The sequence below is a fragment of the Neopsephotus bourkii genome, unplaced genomic scaffold, assembly GCF_033783945.1.
Source record: "Neopsephotus bourkii isolate Nb327-2 ecotype Australia unplaced genomic scaffold, CSIRO-AGI_Nbou_v1 NB_359, whole genome shotgun sequence".
Classification (NCBI taxonomy): domain Eukaryota; kingdom Metazoa; phylum Chordata; class Aves; order Psittaciformes; family Psittacidae; genus Neopsephotus; species Neopsephotus bourkii.
Genome location: NW_026900865.1, coordinates 505,348 through 526,263, shown reverse-complemented (window position 1 = coordinate 526,263; position 20,916 = coordinate 505,348). Strand labels below are relative to the sequence as shown.

Here is a 20,916-nt window from a genome sequence, read left to right as displayed (position 1 = left end):
GAAAGACAGAGGAATGATATTATGCTGCTCAGTTACCTGGACCAGGACATCGGTTGGCTTGGACTGCATCAGGAGCCTGCTTGATCCCTGTTTTTTTCAGCAAACTGCCCATGCCAATACGGAATAAAGTTCTTTCTTTGAAAATGAAGCTGTACCAGAGCTGCACCTATAACTTTTACATCTATAACAGATCGTTATTCAGAGTCCTTTTCAGAGGGGAGGGGTATTCTGAATGTCTGCCCTACCAATGTTGTGTTTAGCATACTTGAAGCAAAACCTTGCAAAGGAACAGCCTGGTATAAACTGCTAATGCAAAGGTGTAAGAAAGCCAAGAGGAGTCAATGACCCTTCAGTGTTAAATCAAGAGGTTTAGAATTGCAGAGGGTTCATCAGGTGCTTTCTGAGAGAGCTGTGGGGCTTTCAAAGGCTATTCCCAGTGTTGGGCTTCAACAAAACCCACTGAAGATTTCATCAAGGCACATGAAAGAAAAAGGCAGTAGTAACGCAACAGTAGAGGTTCTGCAGTAAATCCTCTTTCACCTCTCCCTGCCAAAAGCCTGCTTTAATGGCAAACAGCAAACCTGTGTTACCTTCGGTTGCAGTGTCTGGTCATGCTGTAGTATGTGGCCCTGTGCGACTGCAGTTCAGTCATACTTTGGAAGGCAATAGCTCAAAATCCACACTTTAGGAACACATGCCAGGTATCATTACTCAGTTCCTCTTTCTTTCTCAGTACTTGGCAGTCTGAGCATCTGGTTTACGGTGCCTTTCAAAAGAAGCGGATAGAATCATAGACTAGTTAGGGTTGGAAAAGACCTTAAGATCATCTTGTTCCAACCCCCCTGCCATGGGTAGGGACACCTCATGCTAAACCATGTCACCCAAGGCTTCATCAAACCCAGCCTTGAACACCGCCAGGGATGGAGCATTCACAACCTCCCTGGGCAACCCATTCCACTGCCTCACCACCCTAACAGGAAAGAACTTCTTCCTTGTATCCAGTCTAAACTTCCCCTGTTTAAGTTTTAACCTGTTACCCCTTGTCCTGTCACTACAGTCCCTAATGAAGAGTCCCTCCCCAGCATCCCTATAGGCCCCCTTCAGATACTGGAAGGCTGCTATGAGGTCTCCATGCAGCCTTCTCTTCTCCAGGCTGAACAGCCCCAATGTTCTCAGCCTGTCTTCATATGGGAGGTGCTCCAGTCCCCTGATCATCCCCATGGCCCTCCTTTGGACTTAGAAATCCTGCATCTCTTTGCAGTACAGATAAAATGACCATCATGAGTTTTATTGTTTGTGTTTGTTTTCATTATTTCTGGGATCTTTAAAAGTATTGCAGCACCTTGTCCATAGCTAAACCTTTCCAGTAGCTCACTATTTCCTTGCATATTGTGTGTTGGTAGCTGAGCTACTTGGCTTTTGTATTGCCATGCGTTGCATATATTTGAGCCATATCACAGTTAGAAAGCACTTTATAAATATCCTCTTGCTCTCTTCATGCATATAGATTTCTTTACAAAGATATTTATGAATGATTCCCTGACTTTCAGAGTACTCCTATGTGACAAAAATAGAGAAAATATGAGCAAAGCTATGCTGTGCTTGTGGTTGTTGTGTTTTTTCCCCTCTGGGTGTGATAAAAGGCAATTTGTGCAGTCAATGCCTGCCTCTGTAAGGTGGATGTTGTCTGACAGGATGCTTAGGTTGGCTATCAGAGTATGTACAATGATAAAAAATAATATATAAAGAAGTTTTCCTTCTAGTTGAGAGTACTTCTAGAAGAATAAAGGAGTCAGAGTGAATATTCTTGTGTGTAGCAGAACATCCCTTTGGGACATCCTTTCAGCATTTATTTTTAACCTATTGGCCATATTTTAGTTGCATATTTTTAATGTCTATGTGCAACTAATGTCTGATACCTTTGTCTAGTGTGCTGTCAAGAAAAATACATAGATACTGGCAGATCTAGGGGAAAAGTCCTGGGTGACTGAAATTGCTGAAAGTTTTGTCATTCCTTCAAGTACTCAAGGTGACTTTGTTCTTGCAGAGTGCTTCTCTCACATCTACTTGTTGCTTATTTGCAGTGCCAAAGACACTTCATTATTTTCCTCCCTTTTTTCTGTGCCCTTCTAAGATCTCTGACAGTCTCTGTAGTGCTGTGTCCTAAGTTTTTCATTGTTTTCCCAAGGTGACATGGTGACCATAAAGTAGGTGACCCTCCCCTCTTGATGGCTTCTAGCGCTACCTCCCATGTTGTGTTTCCTTTCATAGCTTTTCCTCTGTTGCTAGACAAAGTTCTATTCATTTATCACCCCATATCAGCTTTCTGATTTGTGTCCAGTAATTTATGACTGTTTGGAGCTTTGGTACTCATTACAGTGCCCAGTGACCCTGGTGACCCTCCTCCTCATGTACTCCCTGCAATGTTGGCCTTTGGCACAGCTTCTTGATGCCGCAGGTTGCAGTGTGTATGGCCATGTGAAGCCATGCAGGCTGAGGACCAGGGTCTTTGTCCAATTTACACCACGTATAAGGAATTTAAGCAGCCATAAGTTGATTGTGCAGATAAACAGACACTGAGGGTAAGATTCATATGTTGGCTCTGACCACGTAGGTCATGAGGTGCTGCTGATACAGTGATGAGCATGAGAGAATAGTCTAGACAGTCCTCTAGGCTGCAGCTTGAGGAGATTATTGTAAATACAATGCTGAGTTTTACCTGGAACTCAGTGGAATTCCTCCCTGTTACCAGCACACACTTTTGGTAAGGTGGGGACTTTATCCTGCTGGTCATAAGTACCAAATGAAATACACTGCTCATGGCAGTTACTGGTGGTGATATTCATGAAGGCACATCTGCAGCACACTTTCTTTGTTCAGTACTTTTGGTGGTACTTTATTAGTACCAATTAAGAACATAAGTTACGTTTTTCCATTCTATCTCTTCCCCACTTGAGAGTTATGTTTAAGACATAAAGGACTGTGAGCACTGGGAGAAGGTGGAGAAGGAGCAGGAAGGAAGAAGGGAGTTGTTTCCTTTCTTGGCTTTATCTGTAACTAATAGTGTGAATGTGTTCATTTTTTAAGCCATGATTGCTTTGATATTTGTTGGCTGTAGCATAGATCTTTGGTACAGAATTACAATGCCAATTACATAAAATATATGGAGTACATATAAAATAAATCTACATGTACCTGCATATACAAGCTTATAAGATAAAAGAAGAAATAAACCTGCAATTAGTTCTTGAGCTTTGGTCATTTATTTTTGAAAAAAGGACTGTAACTTCCCCCGAAACATCCCCTGCTTGATGCAATGTAAAAGGATCCAACATTGTACTTCCTCCTTGGAATTTCTGGGGAAATGCATTTTGCTGCCAACGTAACATCCTTTAACAGGTCTCCTGCTGGTCGGACCTTGCGTCCTGCTGTGACAGCCATGACCGTGTGTGCAACTGATTGTTAGTGGGCGATATAAATCTGATTGGAACATGCCTGTTAATTGGTTTGAGAGCCCGATATAGACAATGCTGTCCTATAGCAGATTGTGTAGATAGGCCTAGTCATAGGGTTAATTCTGCTTGACAGCACATCAGCAGCATCTTGAGAGTAATTACCCAACTTAAGTTTTCCCACAGTTGAATTGAGATCTTCAAAGGCTTCTACATTTACAAGTATTATTAACCTATATCTGAAACATGATGTTCCCACAAGGGCTAATTTTTTCTTCCTTTTATTAAATATACAGGTTATAGGGTTCATTTGCTAAGTGCTAAGCCCTTAGAAGAAAACGGTGCTTGTTAGAGAGGGAAAAATCTGCAGTGCACAACCAAAGCTAATGGTGCATAATGCACACATCACTGTCTTTTTACAAAGACTTTTAAAACAAGTTAAAACTTAGGTCTGGCTCCCTTCCTCTCTCCCTCTCTCCCACCCCCTGCTTCCCACTCTGAAGAAAATCAAACCACTTATTCCTATGTGCAGAGTGAGTAAATTGAAGACACACACAAACAAAACCCTCCTAGGATGTTGTACAATTAAGTACAGATCATTGGATACAATACATATGACATTAATGAAATGGTATCTGCTTCAAAAATAGATTGGAAACATTCATGAATAAATTAAATCCTCTTAATGACTTTTAAAAAATGAAAATGAATGAAAACAATATTTATTTCGTAGGAACAACTGTGTGCCATGATTCACAGCATACAGTTAAATCCTGGTTTGAATTTATATTCTATTTTCTGCATTCATTTTGTGATTTGTCTTTTAAAATATCTGCTTTTTAACTTGACACTATAAAAAAAAGATATTAAAGATAATAGTTACTATTTGGGTTCAAATGCCCATAAATGCATCAAATATTAACATACAGAAGTAGGCAGTCTTGTTAAAGATGATATTTGGTGGGGGGATCAGTGTGATAAATGGCTTTTATGGCATAAAGCAGTTCCTGTAACTTACGATCTTTTTATTTTCTTTTGCAGGTCAGAAACAAAGTTTGACTCCAACTCAGGTATGTTTAAATTTACAGTGTTTTGCTGAATGTACACTATTCAGGTTAATCTCAAAAGAGTAGTTTATCAGTTCAAGTTCAGTTTAGTTTTAAACAAACTGGGGTAGGTCAGTCTTAAAAAGGATCTTCATTTCTCACCCTCTGAAAACAGCATTATTGCTGTGAAACATTTGCTTTCATTCCTTTCATTAGTTCCCGTCTCTTTACATTTTCCCAAAAGATGATCAGGAAGATGTATCTTGCGACAGGCTTTAATTGATCCAGAAAAATTATAACACAAATAAATGATAATACAGACTAAAGCAAATGGAGGATTGAAGTCAAGCTGGAGAATGATCACTGCTTTAAGGGAGAATGTTTTTCTTCCTGGTGGACAAAGACTTTTCATGGGAATTTGAAGTCAGTGCAGCCTATCTGTCAGGAAACAGATGATTTGTCATCAAATTTTCATGACAGATGCATGTACACAACGCATGCCAGAGCAGTCTGTAGAGCTCGCTTTAGGAGGTTTACCAAAAGGCAGTCTCTCTCAAGTTGTCTTTTTAAAGAATTGTAATGTGTTGTAGGGATTGGGAGGGAAGTGAAGGTCAGTCTAACAGGTTAATGTGTATCTAGCAAGACAAAAACCACAGGACAGCAAACAGGAGGACGGCTGGGGAAAAACCAGAGATCCTAATACCAGACTGTTATTTATTCGGTTAACTATTCCTGGGTGTTCCTTGAACTTAAACAATAGTAAATTAAGAATAGGCTGTTGTCCTGAAATGAGCTGAAATGTCCATTGCCTGAAAAGGTCATTGAAAACACATTTTTTGTTAAGATGAAAAAGACTGGTTTAAGCAGAAAGCTTGATACTATTATGGCAATTTTGGGTTTAGGCGGGTGTTATCTTCTATATGGTTTGCTTTATGCAGTGATTATAATTGCTTATAATGATATGAATTTTACAATATATATTAATCAGAGTGTTCATGAAATAGCATGTTTCCTTTTGTCCCAGTTACAACATGATTTGGGTTTGAAATGTGAGGTATTACATTGCTTTTTCTTTCCACATTAGATTTTATCTTTGGAACTATATGGGAGTGAAATCTACAGCAGGAAGCATTTATGTAGCCAGTTCCTACATCTTGTATACTTGAGTCATCTTGCTTCTATTATGATTTTAGTCTGTGAGTTTGAGGTTACTTGCTTTAAATATTGCTTGAATGAACTCTGTGTTAAGATTGCTTCTTGGATCTTGACGAAACAGTTTTACATGGGGGGGGGGTGGGTGTGTAACTGTACATGCTGTCTGCCATTACCCCCTTTCTTTTAATAAAGTCACCAAAGCTAGAGTGAGGAGTGCTCTCTGCAAAACTTCAGTTTGCTTGGAGGATTAAGCTACGCTCAGTTTTCTGTAGAGAGCTTCCTCTCGTGAGGCAGCTCTCCTGTTTGGTGTCCAGTTCTGCATGCTGCTGCCCATGGCAGTGAGGGCAGGGGTACAGTATTTCTGAGGGAGCACAGAGCAGGGATAAAGGTTTGGCATTATCACAGCTATGGTGAATGCCCGCTCACTAGGTGTCATAGGACATCTGTGACTGGACTCTGAGGTGAGTATGAGCTTGTAAATGTCTCCTCTTCATCTCTGTGGGCTCTAGAGGCTTCCTTCTTTGAGCTTGGGTCCATATTCTGGGCACAGTTTATCACTTATTTCTCACACAGCAGCACTGGTTGCCCAAAGACTAGAGGACTAGAGTTGTTCCCCCTACCCTCCTCTTTTGAAGACATTCCTTATGCACTGTTCTTACAAGGCTCTGGCCTTGTGGATGCCTAGTGCAGTTTTGTCTCCCCATAAGCACAGAGTGCACAGAGGTTGCAAAAGGATTTGGAAGTAAAGACCATTTACAGGAGACCACACAAAAAAATACATAAATGTAAATGAGCAGTTAAAGACCCTGGATCTTCCCTGTCTCCACCTTTTTTTTGTGCACATAAATATCTTCTGGATGCACACTGGAATTCTCTGTAGCAGGTGATTGATGTTATTTTGCTGAGTGTCAACATCAGTAGGTACCACGAATGTCAAGGTACTTTGTATACCATTAAGAATACAGTATGGAAGGTCTGGGACTGAGGAATTTCTTAGATTTATTCCTCCTTTTTCTGCAGACCCTCACTTTCATGTTCTGCTTGTGATCCCTTTTTCCTAAATCCCTGAGGAAGTCTTTGGTTGGAACAGTTTGAGGCTTTCCTGACTTGGGACCCTGGCCACCCCCAAGGTGTTTTAAGGCTCCTCACTGGTGATTCATCATAGATTGCCAATGGATGTGGCTGGGTAGGCCAGCCTGGGCTCCTGGTCCCAAATGCTGTACTTGGAATGCAGAATTACTGAGGTTTAACACCTCGGTCTCATCAGTGGTGCCTCTTTCAGCACAGCTTTCAGTTAACAACCAAGGGCAGATGTTAAAAGTTAGTACAAAAAAACAGATTAAGCACACAATTAAAATGACATCTTAAGAGAAAAGAAATCAAAGAAACTCCATAACCTCAAAGTGCATTTCATGGCCAGCAACACCAAGGCTAAAAAAACCCCCTTAGCTTTCAAGCAGTACAGCAGCCTTCCTGTTACAGAGACAGTACTCAGTTCTTCCACCAAGAGCTTTTCTTGAGAGATAGTGCAAGCATTTAGAGTGTATCTTTTGTTTTCAGTATGTGAGAGCAGAGAAGTGGAGATAGTGTGATCAAGTCAACAGGTACCATCCAAATAAAACATTGCTGCTTTTGCTTCCCCACCAAAGAGTTTGCCATTGCTTTCCAAAACCAAGACCAAACCTCCTGCTGCCTCGCAGTGAACAGGAGGAGCAGAGCAATGAGCTGGTGATGACAGAGAGGCATTCTCATAAAAAACTCTTTCTGTGGCATAGGGGGGTGCAGTGCCTTATGTCACACCGTCTTCTGCAAAACACGGGCCTTTGAAGTGTGTAAATGTAGCATTGGCTTCAGAAGGGCTGCTGCCATTTGACACCAATGACTCTTTATTTCTGCAACCTTTTGTTTCTTGGAGACACCTTAAGGTATTTTCATGTCCATCATTTCATTTTCACCCCAGACTGTGATTCCTGAGTAAACCAATGATCCTGCAAACTGGAACAAACATGCTTTGTTCTCCTTTATCTCATTTTGCTCAAAACAGTTCAAGGGCTGAATATAAGAACGAGGTAGTTTTATTCTAGAATGAGTATTTTCTTCCAGGGAGCTATTATGCAACCTGTCACATGCTCTAAATGAACCCTAATGTTAATTCCAGTTAACCTGCAAGTCTCAATATGCCCTTGTTAAGTATTTATCAATGCTTCTTGTACTTGTCTTCCCTAGAAATATTTGTGAAGAATTAAAAGAAGTCTTTCTGAGGCAAGTACAAAGGCAGGAATACAGCTTTAAAAGTGCCCAGTAGGCTTACTGTAAGTGTAACCCTGGAAATGTTGTTCAACACTGAAATATTAGGCAAACATTGTCAAAAGAAGATTAATTTGAATTTGAGTATTAACTTAAAAGAAGGCTGTGAAATTCCTATAGTGATGATCGGGATTTATCATATAAATAGCTATAACATCTGTAGGGGACACACATTCTTCATATCATGACGAACAGTTCCATCTGAGAAACTTCTTTTTCTCTACTGATTCTTTGTAAGTCTATAGCTGGCAGAATTTCAGTCTCAGAGACCGTGGGGTTAGTTTCATGCTGTTAGAAGATCTTATGAAATGAAACAATTTTGCTTTCCTGTCATAATATGATGAATTTCAGTAGTACCGAAAATAGATTTTTTTTTCCCTAAAAAAGTACTTTAAAACAAAAAAGCTTGTAGGAATTTATTTTTTTTCTCAAAATTTGTTAGGAACAAAGCAAGCCACAAAAACCACAGCTGAAAGTATTTTGGTTTAATTATTAGTATTTTGGTAGTGTCTAAAATGCTTATTGTGCTATGTGTTTGGTTGGCAAATCTTAGCATTTAATAATGTAAGAATTATATTGGAGCAATAAGCTAATGAAAGATTTATTTTTTCAGATTTAGAGTAAAATATGTCTTCGTGGTGCTGCTTTGCAACAGAAGAATTTGTAGGTCTCAGAAGCTGTTGCTGACCTCTGTTTATCCAGGAAGTCAGGGAGTGCAATGCAGTGGCAGTCAGGGAAGCACTGTGATGCAGGAATGTGCACTGGCAAAAGAGAGAGGAGTGCCCAAGGGTGCACAGTGCCTTCAGCTGGGTTCTTCATCACTCACTGTGCCAGTTTCCTGCTTCTGTCAGAAAGAGAGGTGCATCTCCAACCACCCTTCTGTCTCCCTGCTTCTACACAGATCACATGAAATGTAGAGATCACCTGTGTGATTTTTATATCACTGTTTGTGTCAATACTTTGGAAGCATTCCAATTAGTAGCAGGAATTAAGATATAATAGCTGTCCTGAGGGACAGCTACACATGAGCTTTTGTTGGATTCCTGCTGCTCCAGCAGTCAAATACAAAGCAAGTCAAGGAGCCCCCAGCAGTTCCTGGAATTTTCTTTGCCTGCCTTGTCTGGACTCACAGTGTCAGACAGAGACTCCACAGGTCATTTCTCCTCTCTGCACATCGCTTTTTCCATCAGAATGAGTGTATCCCTATGTCTTCAGCACACCACAATGCTGTCTTCCCTCTATCCCCATCAAAATTTCCATCCATGCCTTTCTCACCTCTTGCATTTACTGGTATCATTCCCTTAATGTGGCCCCTATGATGTCTAACTTGCTAGGCTACATGATTCAGCACAGGTGCTAGAGAATAGTTGAAAGTTGGGGGTGGTCAGATGTTTTCCTCCCATAAATTCCTCCTGGCTACACTTCCAGATGTTCAGCAATAGGCTTTCCAAACTCTCGCTATCAGCCCTGATTTCCTCCAGCCTGTCATCATTCCCATTGTATGAAAGTCATCAGTACAACTGCTAAGAGCATAAGGAACTCTTCGCCCAAGTAAGAGAGAAATGAAAACCAAAAGGCATCTTGAAAGTGAGCATCTCTTACTGATCCTTGCTACTAGGGAAACCCAACAGAAACTTAACTTGCCTGAAACCTTAGGTCTTGGAAGCAGCAGGGTCCTCAGTAATATCATCCACAGATCGATTGGATCATAGATCCAAATACAGGTTAGTGAATTAATTCCTAAGTTTTATTGATGTCAGCTTCTTCACCCAGGTTGTGATAGAGCGGTTCTGAATTTCTTCTTAGCGAGTCTGAGGAAGTAGGGAAGAGACTTTTGGTGTTCATAACAAAATCATATTGGCAAATTCATCAGTCACTCTACAACCAGAGTATTTGATTAAAAACCATAAAAAGATTACCTGTAGAGTCTCTAAGAGGCTAAAGTGGCAAAATTACCTGAGGCATCCCTATTGAAGAATAGGGATGCTCCAGAGCAATTTGGATGCGGCAAACAGCCTCTCCAGAGTCTCTTTCAGCTGTGAGGAATTACTTCCTTCTCTCTGGCCACCATCAGCGCACGAATTTTGGAAAGAGTGCATGAGCTGGCACAGAGAGACAGCAACTACATGAGCAGAACAGCAGCTCAAGTAAGATAATCATCTTACTTGTCGTTGCCTGTTAGTGCTATTTTGGTTTTGGCATTAACCACTCTACAAGCAGATCATTAGGGATGCAGTGGCTGGAGAGCATGGTCTGTTATATTTGTTCAGCAGCGAGGTGAGCATTTAGATTCAGGTGGAAGCTGAACCATCTGTTGAATGTTTTTAGGGTCATATTGCAATGTGGCTTGGAGTACAGATGGCTGGGACATCTCACTGGTAAAGCCCAGTGAGCTACGTGCATGTAACAGCACTGATCTGCAGTAACCAATCATCATCCTGCTCTTGTGCCTCTTGGAAAGATGGCAAAAGTTGGTCAGATTATTTCAGCATATAGAACAAGGTTTTAATTTGTGGAGGGCTGATTAAAAATGTTGTAAGTATGTAGGCAAGCTTGCTCATTGGGGGTTTTTAATGGAGACCTTTAGCTGCCGAAAGACTCCAGATGTGTAACTTTCTGAATTCTAATACTGGCTTTGCAGTTGCAGATGTCTTTTCCTCCCACTTTCTCTGTTTGTCTTATTTGTATCTGAGCTGGGCTATTCCTTGCTATCATTGACATGATTCTTCTCAGTTGTCAGAGTATTTTAAGAGGAAGCCTGTTCACTTCAGTAAGCTAGATCCATGAATCTACCAATGGAGGCCAGCAGCCTCAATCAGCCTGAGAACAGCCTTAAATCCTTCTGTGTGAATAATCTGTGTGCCTGATATTTGCAGGTTGTTGGGGATAATATATTCCTCCCTGCAAGAATTCCTGTTTGTGTTCTTATTAATAGGGCAACTACTTAAAGATGCACTACTCCCGTGAGCTATGACAGAAACTCACTGTCATCCTGTCAGCGTGTGGCAAGAACTGTGTGTTAAAGGGCCTTGTTCATGGAGCCAGGAATGTAATACCAGCAAAGACAAATGAAATTTTCTATTTCTATCTTACACACACTTCAATAATCATTGCTGCTTCTTTCTTGCCTGGCTCTGGGGGTCTTGCTGAGAAGGATTTTGCAATGTGTTTAAATTGGTCCTGTAATGAAAATATTTAGATGTAGGTTTTCCATTTTATTATCCTGAATACAAGCAAATTCATCAGATGTCTTTAGGAGATATTTTTGTACCCTTCTTTCTAAGTATCGAAGGCAATCTTTACTATTTTTTATTTCATTGTAAATATCTAGAAAAGGCAAAGGTTGAGAAGATTCAATAATATATAAATCATGGGCTCATTACATGGAATTGGAAACTGTGCTACTCAGTTAAATTATAAAGTACAATTGTCTGAGGGTTTTTTATTTGTCGTATGTATAGCTGCTTCAGATAGGCTTGGCCTGGTGGGGAGTTAGTCTGTTATTTGTCAGCAGATTGTTACTGGTCTGGAGGGCTGGATTTCTTCAATACAAAAACATTGTGATTCTACCTTAGACCCGCTGACCATTGTGCAGTTGTTTTACTGAGCAAGGCTACCTAATTGCTTTTCAAGAGCTACTTGCATTGAGGTCTTATTCAGTGGACAAAATAAATGATTTTTGGTGATACTCTTGAATTATCCCACACTTAAAAACTTCATAAAGAGTGTTTCTGTTCCTTTTAAATGAAAAAAATACTCAAATTAACCCTATTACAGACTGTGATAATTAACTTTGCCATAGTCCCATTTAATTAGCCAAAAATGGAGTATGTGCAAGGGAAGCCACAAGAATGGACAAGCAGGGAGGTTTCTGGTCACAGCTGTGGCTCATTGAGGTGATTATATAGCTCAAATGCAACTTACCCTCACCATGTACAGCTCAAGTCAGTTGTATTGTTTCATTGCTTTATTAGTCCTCTATTCATTTAAATCATGAAATGGGGAGGGAGAAATTGCCTGTTCGCTCTGTAATTTGGAAACTGAATTCATTTGTTAGTGGTGTGTTACAGAATTTTGCCTCATGTGCATACTACTGCAGGGGTTTTGAAGAATGGCAGTCCAGGTTACAGTTCAGCTCACTGCATGGTGCCAGGAAGCAGGAATTCTGTAGGATACAAGAATAGCTCACGTCTATACTATCTTCTGATGCAGAAGCTGCCATCTTACATGTGGGTGTATATAGGCAGCTGGGCAGTTTTGGACATAATTTGTATGACTGCTTCATATTTTATACCTATATGGGCATCTGCTGATTCTGTACCCTGTTCCAGCATGTCTGACAGCTCTGTGACCTTGGACAAAGTACTTCTTCCTTGTGCCGTTTTCCTCCTGCCCATTGTCCGTTTAGTTTGTTTGCACTGCAGGGTTTTTCAAGGAAATAGCCATCTCTTGCTATTGAGCATGTCCAAGACCTAGTTCAGTGGAAATGCTTTCTCAGTTGCAATCACCTCTGAGGTCCACCATAAATCAAGTCATGGGTGGCCTTTACAAAGTGTCTCCTTTTAGACCGAGCAAATGAAGTTCTGTTAGAAAGAGTCTCTGGAAAGCCATATAAAAGGCAGCGTGGTAAATGTGTTCAGCTGAATTAGAGTTTTTCGCCCTGCCTACACTATCACCTGTACCACAAATTTGTGTCAAGGGAATCTCAGTTCTGTGCAGAAGAAATACAGTTCTTGGAAATGGTCTTCCCAGCTCCAGAATCTCTCACCTAATTGAAGAGCGTGATTCCTGCAGCTGAATGCGCGACCACAGCTATAGATTAAGGCCCAAATTTAAGTCCAATATGTAATAATAATGGAGTTTAAATGACATGAAATATGATCTGAGAGCTTAGGTATATAGGACAGGAAATACTTACAGAATATAAAACTTCGAAAAGCTCTTCAAGACTAATATTCTTATCAGTGATATGGCTCTAAGAAAGCAGGTTTTTACCTGTTTATCACAGGATCATTTACCCATGCGTTAACTTCTGAAATAAAAACAAACCCAAATCAAACCACCAAAACCAAACCTCAACCTACTTGTATTTGCAAATGTGAATGATACTTACCATAGTGGGACCTGCAGGATATTACATGTTCTGGTCAATGCTGGTTCATGAAATCAGTTTGAATCTTGCAAGATGCTGATCAGTCTGATCTCTTCTGCAGGCCATGAGAGTTGAAGGTGCTTCACACTTGTGGATCAGTTCTATGGTGCTTTCTGTTATGGTGGAAATAATACCAAATTTGAAGGGAAAAGGAGGTGAAATCAGGAAGACAGTGCCCTGTGAATACTGAAACGATCCTAATGAGATGTTTGTTAACATATACTCTATTTGGCACAATCTGATGCATTCTCAAGACAAATTGGTTTTCCCTCCTTAAAAAGCAGTCTCTGTTTAAGCAGTCCATCTCCCTGCCAGTGTGCCTGCAAATTTCCACCCTTTAGGAAAGTTCACAAAAAGATCTTAAGTACTTGTTCTCTTTTCTGCTGACAATGAAAGTTTTTCAACTTTGATTCAGGGGGAGGCCAAGCAGCTGAGGAGGCTGCGTTGGGACCTTTCTCGATTTAGGCAGTGACTGTTACTGTGCCAGGAAGTAAAATGCTGACTCAGTAGTTCTGGAGCCTTCTTTGGGTGGACCACTGCATCAAATGTTCGAAGAAAAGGCATCCCATGTTCCTCGTAGCCCTTTTTATTCTGCCTCTTTGAGAACAGACAAGGTCAAAGGAGGAGAGAGCAGAGTGCAAGGTGGCAAGATTAGTGGCTTCTGTGATATACCAAAATCCAGCTCCTACTTGGCCTCTTGTGGAGGAGGGACATATGGTGCCCTATATAATCAGAGGAAAAATGTGGCTTCTTAGCTGAGGAGTGTTGCCACTTTTTCACCCACAGAGTCTAGCAACTGCTTCATTGTTGGTTTTCTAGTTTCACACTAAAACCAAATCAAACCTAAACTAAGCTAAGCTAAACTAACCTAACCCAACCCAACTCCCTGATTTTGGCAAGAGAGAGAACAACTGCTTGGGATACTTTCCTTCATCTGCCCTACTTCTCCCTTCCCGCTATGAGAGGAGTCCACAGCTTCAGTAAGGACAGCAGCAGCTTCAGATAGCAATAGCATCACTTCAGTTTTGACAATCTGGAGGGGCTTGGCACTGCTCTGACCTGAACTGAGCCCAGAGGAAATGTAGAGCTGTATAAAATCACTGGGATAAGCACCACACTACCAGCCCCATCAGCTCCTGGGATAGAGAGGGCAAGACCATGGCATTCACTGGGTGCCCTGCCTCAGCCCTCATACCCTACATGTCAGATGGCTCCTTTGGCTTGTACAGCTTATCTATGGGACAGTCTGCAGCCAAATACCAGCCAAAGAGGATCACTGAGGTGTTTTTTTTGCCTGTATGCCTTGAGGAATTTAACAGGAGAGGGTGGTTATGGTCAATGTGTCCACTTGTCTTCTCACTACAGTAAAGTGCATTTTCCTGGTCTACTTTTAGGCAACGTCTCATGTCTTCTGTGGCTGAGTGCATGTTGTCCAAAACTGCACCTCTTCTGTTTGGATTAGCATGGTTTGAAGTGAATTTGAGTAAGAAAGAAGCACAATCTGCTTTTGTTTCTTCACTCTGGATTTGTCAAAGAGAAAAAAAAACAACCTTAACATCTTTATTCTACAAGGTGATGAGAATGATATCATACAGTATTAGTTGAAACTGGAGGAAATCTGCTATTTGAAAACAATCATGTTTCATGCCATTAGACTGTACAAACTAGCCAAGTGATAATTATTAATGACAGAAGATTCAATAAAGATTAAAATATTTCATGTTTTTCTTTCATTGATGTAGTGCTGCAAATTTATGACCAGTAAGAAACCATATGAAAGATCTGTCAGCTTTTACTATTTCACATCTTATCAAAACTGATTTCAGGGTTTGTAGTACTAAAAGTAAAGGGGAAAATGCAAGCTGTTTCTAATCAAACTGGAATGTTAAGTGATCACCATCAAAATCTTTACAGTGTTGATCTGAGTATGAAGCAAAGAACATTAATTTGTCTTTTGTTGACTTAATTTAGTGGCAACCACAGCCTTTAAGATGTAACGGTAGACAAGTTTGTGTCATACCACTGCCACTGCCACTGTACATGTGAACACGCATCTGCTTAGGATTAAGTCCTAAGTCAAAACACCAATGAGGTTTAATGCTACCAGTTTAAGTCAGACAGTTTGCACTGAGTTTTATGTGAGTAAGGACAGCACAATCAGGTCTTAAGCCAGACGACAGTGAATTTAGTTACAAGGGCTGAAAGTATTTCTGCAAGTAAAGAACTGATCCCTATGTAATCTGATCAGGTGGCTGCTAGTATGGCACCCAGAATGGCAGGGCAACATGACTATCTGGGCAGGAGCGAGGACATAGACCTTCTGAAGATCTGATCTTCCTTCATCAGATCAAGAAAGGGACTTTGTCCATCCCTCCCTCCTCACCATCCTTCCCACAGCAAAAGGGGTTATTTGGAATCTTCAGAAGCTGAAACTCATGAGATTTTCACTGGCACTTTGCCTCTGAGAATGTTTTTACTTATCCACAAATGATTGAGCCTTAATTAGTTTCTCATCATTTGTAACAGTGCATTTATTTAATTCCTCTGCCAATAGTTCTGGCATATTTTTTGACATTTCATAAACTGTATTGTCGAGTGCCAGGCTTAAACCTTGCACAGATGGAGGTGGACAGTAACAGATGATTAATATGCCTAAATAATCAAATGTATTACAACCAGTAGTTCTGCTTTAGCATTTGGATAGGAGTGTGTTACTGCGTATTTAAAAACATAAAGGTGCTCTGTTAAAGAAGCTGAGAGAATAACCCAGAGTGTTCTTCAAATTCATAAAGATTAATAAATGAAGGGCATTCAGTGTCATCTTCAGGGCAATCTAAAGAATAGCATTATCTAAGTTATGCAGACATTCTGCCTTTAATTCCAGCTGTATTTACAGAAACTTCCCACCAGTATCTCATTAGTTCAACATCGTTGTTCATTTGTGCAAGTCTGCTTTAAACTTAATGAATGGCAGGGAATTAGAGAGCTACAGCAGTGATAGCAGGTATTTAAAAAACATTGAAAGTGAGAGTGAAGAATGCTGTGCTCTCAGGAAACAAACTGATGCTTACTGGAGCCCATGCAAATATTGGAATGATCTAAGACCAGAAGAAAAAAAGTAAGAAAAATAGTCTTATTGGATGGACATAGGAAAGCAGATCATTAAACACAGGGATAGCAGAAAGCTAGACTAGTACAAAACTGCAAACAAAATTACTGTTTGCCCTGTTCACCCAATTTACATATTTGGATGGATGTACAGCTTTCATTATATTGAAAGAGGTAAAATACTCACAAAGAGGAAGTTAAAGTTAGTCCCAGAGGCATGGGTAATCGCAGCTAGAACTGTGATTAAAATAGGATTTTTATATTTGGGGACCAAACCTGTGTGTGGAAATAAGGTTGGGAACTTGTGTGCCCAGGAAAGTTTGCTTTAAGTTGATTTCTTCTATGTGTTGAGCTGCGGCAGGACTTATACCCCTCATTTTTTAACAGAAATTGATATTGGAAAGGAAACATTTCACACAAAGGCTTGAACTACATACTTGTAAAATGAAGGGTGGAAAACAGGTGATCTATTTGAATTTTGTCCCATTTTTCCAGTAAAAATATTTTACAAAATGTAAGAAATTTTCAAGAAGTTTGCTAGTCCCCAAGAGACAGTGTTTTAAGGCAGTTGTTTTATTTAGAAAGAAACTAAAACCAAATTCCCAAACCTGCCATCCACTCAAAACTCAGGCCCCATTTAAATAGATGCTTAATTACTGGCACCCACAGGTTGGTTCCTAGATTGCACAATCAGCCGGCTGTGACAGCCTTTCTTTTCGGTGCTGCCCCAGTACAATGCAAGCTGAAACCCTCTGTGACCCCTGGGAATGCCAACAATAGAGATGATCAGTCATCGCATGCGCAGCTCTCCAAGGGGTGATCACTTTGTTTCAGGTCTTTCTAGAAAATGATTCAGCGTTTTGCAAGTCTTTTAGGTTTAACATTTCTTAGGGTGTAGATTAAAAACCGTGTTACTCGGAGTAGCAGCATGAAATAAGTATTACCTCTAAAGATACCAATGCTGGACACATGCTGGAAAGTTCAACCTCTATGGCTGAACATGGAAAGTTCTGCTATTAAGTTTGCTTTGAATGTAACAGAACACGAGTTCTTCCTCCCCACTCCATGTCCCCCTCAAAAATACATCAAATCAATGGGATAGTGCCTCATGCAAATGAAACACTATTGTATTTCGTATCAGAATGTACAACTGTTTTAATCAAGTTGAAGGTGAGGTTCTGAGGCTGATGTTCAGATATGGCCTGTACTGAAAATCCATGGGTTATTAAGCTGTGTGCACAGGAAGGAAGTACATTTTTAAGGTTCATTTTGGAATGGGGGTCAGAAGTCCTTAGGTCCTCTAGTTCTTGCTCTAAAGCCAGAAGCTGCAAGGCTTGTTTGGGTTTTCCGTGAGATGCTTTATGAGCTGTTGCTTGTGGCATGGGAATCAAGTCATTTTTCAGAAACTGATTGTGCTGTTGGCTCTGTTCTTTTCCTGCAGAGATTTGGACTGTATTTTACCTCTTTAGTTGTTTTATAGGACGGAATCCTACTGAGAACACCTGGAGTGATACAATTACAGCATGCACATTTAAAACCATGGGTATGCCTCAGCTTCCTGGGGAGCTGGGAAGAAGTCAGGGAGTAAGCCATGTTCTTTTGGGCTGACTGCAAACCATTCAAGGTGCTAGATGCCATTTAAATTTCAGTGCAGGTCTGAGCTTTGAACAGCCCCTTTCAGGGGACCAAAGCAGACCTTTTCTGGTAAGGCTAAGAGCACTCCACAGCCAGACTGTGTGTTAATTTGGTTGCTATCTGATGAACATGTGAAGGGTGGAGAGGGAAAACCCAGCAACCTCTGGCATTTCACTCCTTCCCCATCCCTGAAACTTCCATTGTTGCAATGCTGCTAAATCCGCTTTGCCCCCTCAGAACTTAAGTAAACAGACATTGTACTTGTGGGGAGTTATGCAGCATTTAAAAAAAGGTCTGAGTTTGTTGAATAGGGTTGGATCAGTACTGGGGTAGCTCAGTGTCAAAGGTTGGGTTTTGTTACATCCAACATAGGGTTGGGAAGTGACATACTCTAGTTTTTCCTGAGTGATCTGTTTTTTAAGTGCTCACAGCATGCTTAGAGAATGAAAAGTACAATTTCAGACCCTTTCCTGGAGAGTGCATCCTCTGCTACCTGTTCTCTGAGAAAAGATTTAGCCAAGATAATAACCCAGGTAATTTATTTAAAGCTCTAAATTCTCATACTTTGCCTTTTGTAATGTTGAGACAGAGGAGATCTTTGGAATAGAGGGATTACAGGCTTATTTGAATTATAAAGGCATTGACTGCAAGCAGGCTTTTAGTCAAATCTGTTGTTCTCGTGGTCAGCTTATAATCATGTTTCTGTGATATTATTGCAAAGATGTAAAAGCAGTGCTGAGTTCAGAGTACTCTTACCCTGCTAGTAGAGTATCCATCAATCAGGGATATCACAATAAGTCATCCTTACACCCCTTGCTCTGTATTTTCACCTTGTGCCTCATGTTGCCTTCGGTGGTTGCTGAACCTCTCAGTTGACCAACTCAACTTCCTAGGCCAGAAAAAAAGCTGAGTAATTTTGTGCTGGTTTAGTGAATTGAACCTTTTCTCCACAAATAGATAAGCACCAGAGCCAGGTGAATGGTGAGGAAATAGCAGGACCAAGACAACTGAGAGTGGGGGCAATAGAAAGGCAGAAAGCTGATGGATTGCTTCAGCCGTCATATGTCACTTTCCCCTAAGTTTGCCTTGCTGAAGCTTCTCCACTTTGCATACAAAATGTTAGAAGCTGGTTAGAAGAGAAGCCTCCCATGTATCTCCTGTGGGACCGCCTGACCAGTAGGTTACTGGCTGTTCTGGGTTGAGAGGGTCTTTGGCAAAAAGGAGACATCCCTGTGAAAACATTTGCTTTCAGCAAGTATACATTTTGTGTTTCTTTTGTTCAAAAACCTGTCTTTATGGATGATTTCCTACTGAGCCCTTGTCAAGATTTTGTATTTTCCCTTCTCTGGTGAAAGTCCCTAAGACTTTCCTTTTAGAGTGAACCACAAACTTGTCTTTCAAACCTAAACAAAACCTCTGTATGAGCTATTCTTGCTTACTGTCAGTTGGTGTGGACTGTTTCTGCTGGCTAACTTCTGTTTTGTTAACAGTTCGTTTTCCAGTCAAGCCTGACCTACCTCTGTCTCCCCACTTGCTTCATCCCAGGGCTGTCTTGGCAGAAGTTTTGGCAATAAGGAACCAAATAAGCAGTTGTGTGTATGAGGTGTGAAGCGCCTTTGCTTCAGTAAGTTCAGAATACCTTGCAAACTCATTCGGCAGTATTTATGCAAGGTTTCAGCAGAGTTTACTTTTGAAGTAAATATTAAAGTGAAATGAGGTAGTACAGCACTGTCTTTGAATGCAGAGCATTATTTTACACCTCGTTAGGTCTATTTTTCCTACTAGTGCAGCAGTGGCAATTGGACAAGTGAAAGACTGATGGGATGAACAAAAGCGGTATTCCTTTCCTAAGCATGCCAAATCCTTCTGTAAATGTGGCATTAAAAAAGGGACCTCAAACCACATGGCAGAAGTCAGGCCTCCCAAGGAAAACCTGTGCTACAGTGCTTTGCACAAGGAAAACCTGTGCTACAGTGCTTTGCACAAACTCATGCACCTCTTTGTTTAATGTTTCAGAACCTTCTTCCCCTTGACATTAGAAGAATCATTTGTCTGTGTGCAGCTAATTTGCTGTTTTACTTAGAAGAAAATATGTAAAATAGTATGATTGTGGTTGCTGTTTTTTTCTGCTTTTGAAAATTTGAAGGTTTTATAATGTTGAAAACAACTTGATCCTGTTACTTAGCAAGGCCTTTATTAATCTCTCCTAAGCAACAACTGTTACTCTTGTTTTGGGCCCTGCTTGTCCCAGCACAATTGCTCCTGCAACAATTATCATGGAAGAGCTGTCCTGAGCATGTATCTGAGATGTCCTGTGTGAATAAACAGCATAGGGTAGGAAACTTATCATTGCTCACAGCTCCACACAAGCCACTGACCACTTGTCCAGACATTTAAGAGTATTACAATAACTGATAGTAGCAAGACTCCTTTTTTCTTAGGGATATCATATAGTGATTGGTTCAGATGATCTCTCTGGTCTCTACCTTCATCATGTCTCTGGCATCAGCTAAGTGTGAACAAACCAGCACAAGAAAGGAGCCATGAAATGTGAGCTGTTTCACACAAAACCCCACAGCTTTCACAGGTGCGTCAACACTGTTGTAGATTTAGTGATGCTCTATTTTGACCTAATAATGACAATGCTATGGCTTTTGAATACCCTTCTTCTTTTTTTTTTCCTGTAGAAGAGGCTTTACAGTGCTACCCCTTCATACCCTGTTTTTCTTGCCCACAAGAATAAGATTTAGCTGCTGATACAGGATTCTGAAAGGCTTGGGGGTAATGGACTGAATTAAACATTCCTCTTCCAGCTGCTGCTGTTCACAACACTTTTGACAGTTAAAATACATCACACATTCTCTTGTCTGTTTAATATAAACAATTAGTATTTTAAGTGGAGTCCAGAATCAACCCTAAATAGGAGGATCCAGACAGGCAGTTCAGATAGGAAACTAAGCAGTATCCTAAATTTATATAAAGGTAATTTGCAATCAGCTCAGCCTGTGTCTACCACAGCACAATCAGACCGTGGAAGCTGAGAGACCAGTTGCTTGCCTTC

General features: G+C 40.6%; 1 protein-coding gene across 3 annotated transcripts in view; it reads left to right on the top strand.

The window, feature by feature from the left end:
* MSRB3 (methionine sulfoxide reductase B3) overlaps positions 1-20,916 on the top strand; it is an 85,208-nt gene that overhangs the window by 43,886 nt on the left and 20,406 nt on the right. For all 3 annotated transcript variants that reach the window (XM_061348505.1, XM_061348504.1, XM_061348503.1), the window contains exon 5: positions 4,494-4,522. In XM_061348505.1, the coding sequence (XP_061204489.1) occupies positions 4,494-4,522 (29 nt within the window). The remainder of the gene's footprint in view (positions 1-4,493; positions 4,523-20,916) is intronic.